The sequence below is a fragment of the Salminus brasiliensis genome, chromosome 4 (genome assembly GCF_030463535.1).
Source record: "Salminus brasiliensis chromosome 4, fSalBra1.hap2, whole genome shotgun sequence".
In the NCBI taxonomy this organism is placed as follows: Eukaryota; Metazoa; Chordata; class Actinopteri; order Characiformes; family Bryconidae; genus Salminus; species Salminus brasiliensis.
Genome location: NC_132881.1, coordinates 44,251,771 through 44,256,470, shown reverse-complemented (window position 1 = coordinate 44,256,470; position 4,700 = coordinate 44,251,771). Strand labels below are relative to the sequence as shown.

Genomic DNA, 4,700 nt, shown 5'->3' with positions numbered 1-4,700 from the left:
TTACATTTCTATAATTTGTAACTAATTTTAATTTAACATAACTCTTGTGCAAAAGCACTTGTAGCATTACTCTTATTTCATTATCTAGGTTTGATATCTCACTTGATACCTACAACTTTCAATACTGATGCACCATCTCTGGCTGTAATTGCAAATGTCAACAGCATTCATTTACAAAGGCAGTCGTACACATAAGGCAGCATAGAGGATATTTGTAAAGCCCACTTATAAGCCAATTGCTGTAATGAACACTTTCTGAAAACTGCTGGTTTTCTGCAGGAAGGGTCTGGAATAAATAAATAAATAAATAAATAAAATTACGTATATGAGCCTAAAGAACCACTTCAGACCAGAAAGAACATCTTAGCATAAATTACATTTATTAAAAACATAATTTTACATGCTAAACCCATCTAAAGAGAGTGAGGAGGCCCTAATTAGCAAGCAGCCAAAGACAAAGAGGATCAAAATCAAGCCTGTTTTGCTTTTAACTAATCATTTAATAAATTCATTTTTTATTAATTAAAAGAACACAATCATTAAAATCCAACATAATGTAAAATCATACAATGCCTCAATCCCAATCACAATATCTCAATCACAAGCTTTAGCACAATGTGAACAGTAATGTACAGAGAATGTGTGTGAATATTAACGGGTCAGCTAATTCCAGGTGTCCAGAATCAAGGAAGTGGACAGTACAGCCTTGGTCATCAACAGCATCACTTCAGAAACCAGCCATTCTGTGTCTGAATCACAAAGTTGAATTTGAGTGTGATTTTGAGGGCCCTAGAATATCCCCCAATGCACTTAATTTCTATTTAACAGTGTAGTTCACTGCAGGACCTGAAAATGGCCCAATATGCATTGCAAGTCTCTTTGTTACTAAGCACCAAACAGTGAAAGTAGATAAAGCTTTGAATATGTGCTGGCCACATTCCTGAATTTCACATATTTTCCAATGTAGTTCAGTATTAACAGTAGGCACAGGTTGCTCAGCAACACAATGGTCAAAGATGATTTCATGTAAAGTGCAATGCCTTTAGTAACTTTATAAATTCAGATGTCAGATCATGTGTGTGTATGGAGCTTTAAACAGGTCTCGTCTATGGTTTATGTGACGAATCCTAATGATGAGGAATGAGGAAGTGCCTGAAATCAGGAACTGCACAATCCCTCTCTATATAGCACAACACTACTGAGGGAGTAGGGAGCCATTTCAGTCACAACCACTGCTGTTGATGGTTCACCAAAAATATTAATGCACCCAATTTTCCCACAGTAGATCTTTAGTGTCCAACATTTCCTTCTGTAGTTTTGCACAGGAGTTAGGAGGCTAATTAAGCTAAATATTAATAAACATCTTTCCCCAATTTTCCCACAATGCAACTGTATAAATTGGACGTTTTGGTGAATCTTTCCTTTCACAGAAACACTCCGACATCCTCCGCTCTTCCTGCAGCACACGGATAAAAACCGCAGTTGCTTCAGCAGCCGCTCGCTGGCCTGAAGTAGAAGTCTTGCCTAAGAACAAGGACGCATCAACTGCATGCCATCCTCTAACCGAACTCTGAGGAGTCCGCTGTGTGTACTGGTCCTCTGCTACTGCGAAGACCTAAAGGCCCTGAGCAGAAGGTCAGCAGCCAGTCCTGGAGAGATATCTCCCTGGGTCACCCTCTGCTCCATCTCAGGCAGCCCGGCCTGCACCGCCGGGTGTTCTCTGAAGTGCTGTAGGGCGTTCTCTTGGATCAGGCTCCACAGCCACACCTTCTGCTGCTCCCGCCTCCGCACCTGCAGCTCACTACTGGCCAGCATAGCGTCTCGAAACTGCAGCATGACGTCCCACAGCTCCGGCACTCCTTGACCCGTCTGAGACGACACCCGAACCACCTGAGCCGCCGTGGTTCATGGAAAAAGAAAGAAAGAGGAAATTTTATTTTTTTGGATGTTCATTTGTGGACTATGATGTTACCAAATGGGGAACCTTAGTGGATGTCTGGATTATGACTTTCGGTATCTAATAAATTACATTTCTATAATTTGTAGCTCATTTTAATTTAACATAACTCTTGAGCAATTATTCATATTTCATTATCTAGGTTTGATCTGGAAACAAAAGGGTTAAAATCTTAAAACAACAAACAGAAAATTACCCAATCAGAAGTTCGCTTACTGGTATCTAAAAAGATACAGCCAAGAAAGCTTTTCAATTGGTTAGGGCTTCAGGAGCTGGACTGAAGGTGTACGGCAGCAGATTAAAGACCAACGTAACTGAAAAGTAACAAACCAATCAACCAGTATGTGATGGAATATTTAGCAGATGGAACCAATTATGTGAGAGAATCGTTACTCTGGGCCGTCTGGGAGTTCACCGACTGCCAAGACAAGGGAGTTAGAAATGGAAAACAGTGGCAGCAGCTCTGTTTGATCGTATCAAGATCAATTTTGTTATTATGATAAACAATATGCTTTTCTAAGCGTTTCGAGGACATCGTTAGTGCTTGAAGAACACTGATTAACTGCACATTTCAGTACAGACAGCGTAATTAGACTGGTTTAATTGGATGAAGTGCAGCAGATTCTGAATATAAATCACTGTACTCAGTATGGGAGAGGATCTGAATAGTAGTTTTTAAGAATCTGTGGCTACTGATGCATTTTGTCTGCGATTATGTATATTACAATTAATATTGTCTATTATATCGCTGATATAATATTTTTACCATATCGCCCACCTCTAATATCTGCTGAAAGCTTCAAATGAAAAAGAAATAAACCTATGCAACCTCTGTGGACTCACCGTGGAACCATCGGTGGTTCCTGGCTTCTTTAGGGCTGCCAAGATTAGTCGCCGTAGTCGATAACATCGCTGCTGAAAATGCCTCAACATCATTTTGCCATATTGTTTGAATTTGAACATTATTTTAAATTCTTAATTTTTAAGTTTTTAGGTCTCTAAAACACTTTGGTTTAAGTAACAAATGCCAACATTAGCCAGACCTAATTGCTCCATGAGCTCAGCCGTTTCTAGCTCCAGTCCAGGTTTTTAAGGAGGACCAAAGACCCAAGGCATCAAAAGTATGAGAGAACCTGAAATTCTGCCATGGGTCCCATTCTAGCCCAGTGCTTTACTGGTGGCTGAGTCATGAACACTCAGAGAGACCTTCAGTTCACTATGGTTTTGTCCATAGTGTGGGGAAGCCCTTCAGCCTCAGAAACTTTAGGCTTTATAACCTTTTCCAGACCGATGGGCATCTGCAAACTTTTTTCGTAGGTCTTCAGGAATCTTCAGGAGTGGCATGACATGACTGGACAATCTATGTGCTGCCAAGTTCGCTCTGCTTTATTGGCCGGCTGGCCCAAATTACGGCTGATTGTTAAAGCACTGAAGCACTCACCCCAGTTACTGATCACTGATACTAATTAACTTCTCATTTGGGTTTCATTATCCAGGGCAGGAGGGGACAGGGAGAAGGTTACACCTGAAGATAGCATGATTGACAGATATTTAAAAGAAGTAGCAGACTACAAAATCTACACGAAATGGACAAAAGTATTGGGGCACCTGCTAAATTAATATAAACAGGGTGTTTATCCTGCTTTTGTTGGAGTAACTGTCTCTACTGTCTGGGGAAGAAGGCTTTCTACTAGACTTTGGAGGAGCATTGCTGTGAGGATTTGATTGCATTCAGCAACAAGAGTGCTAGAGAGGTCAAGATGTCAAAATGATCACCATCCCACCTCATCCCAAATTTTGAATGGAGCACCATCCATCTTTCCAGTTTCACTGCTCCACATTTTAATGCTGGGGGGCTTTATACCCCTCTAGCCCACACCTGGCATTAGGCATTGTTAGAAATTCAGCATACAGGAGGCAGATTGGTCAGGAGACTGGATCTTTAGCGTTGGAGTTTATTTTTAAGTGCAGACAGAAAATCATACATGGGCACAGCTTAGTTGATCGCGGTCAGCCTAGTATGATCAAGTCCAGTCCATTTCAGGCCAGTCCGACCCAGTCCAGTCCGATTAGGGATAATTCGGGAGGACCTTATATACATTGGGAACTGTGGGAGGGGAAAGGATGCTGAAGAAGAGGAGTTTAAGGAGGGGTAGGAGAGGGATGAAGCTGAGGGTATTCAGAGCGTCAACATTAGGAAGGGGGGGTTGATGGTCATCATCTTAGGGGGTGACTGTATCACCTCATGGTTGAAACTTCAAAGGATCATACAAACACTGAAGGAGTGACCACTTCAGGTCGGCAGACAAAGAGTAATCATCATACAAACAATAGAGTAAGATGACCATTTCCTAACTTTCTATATGGCTAAATCCCTAATGTGCAAAGAGCACGGTGCCAGTAGGTTTAAGTTTATCTGCTCCAGAGAGTCCTATTCTATCAGCAGTGCTTCTCTACCGGGGCTAGACAAGCTGTAGGAGTGTCAGCAATGGGTGTCCACAAACATTTGGACATGTGGTGTATATACTACTATGATTGTACGGCAGAGAGAAGATAAAAGGCCGCCTATTCGCTCGTCTCTACGAATTGACCCACCTTTACAACACATGGCAGATGAAAGGGCAAACCTGTAGGGGTGGAAATTAGGCAACTTTAGCCTCCACACTGCAGCTGTGATGATTCGAGCTGCTTGAATGGACAACATATAGAGCGCGCTGTCGGATATATCTGCTTCACCGAGCCA

At 41.8% G+C, this 4,700-nt stretch overlaps 1 protein-coding gene across 1 annotated transcript in view; it reads right to left on the bottom strand.

Annotated features, from left to right (window-relative positions):
- Positions 1–498: 498 nt before the first annotated feature.
- The window catches only part of mmaa (metabolism of cobalamin associated A), a 13,322-nt gene continuing 9,120 nt past the window's right edge, over positions 499–4,700 (bottom strand). The window contains exon 7 of the mRNA XM_072677137.1: positions 499–1,890. Within this exon, the coding sequence (XP_072533238.1) occupies positions 1,603–1,890 (288 nt within the window). The 3' untranslated portion in view covers positions 499–1,602. The remainder of the gene's footprint in view (positions 1,891–4,700) is intronic.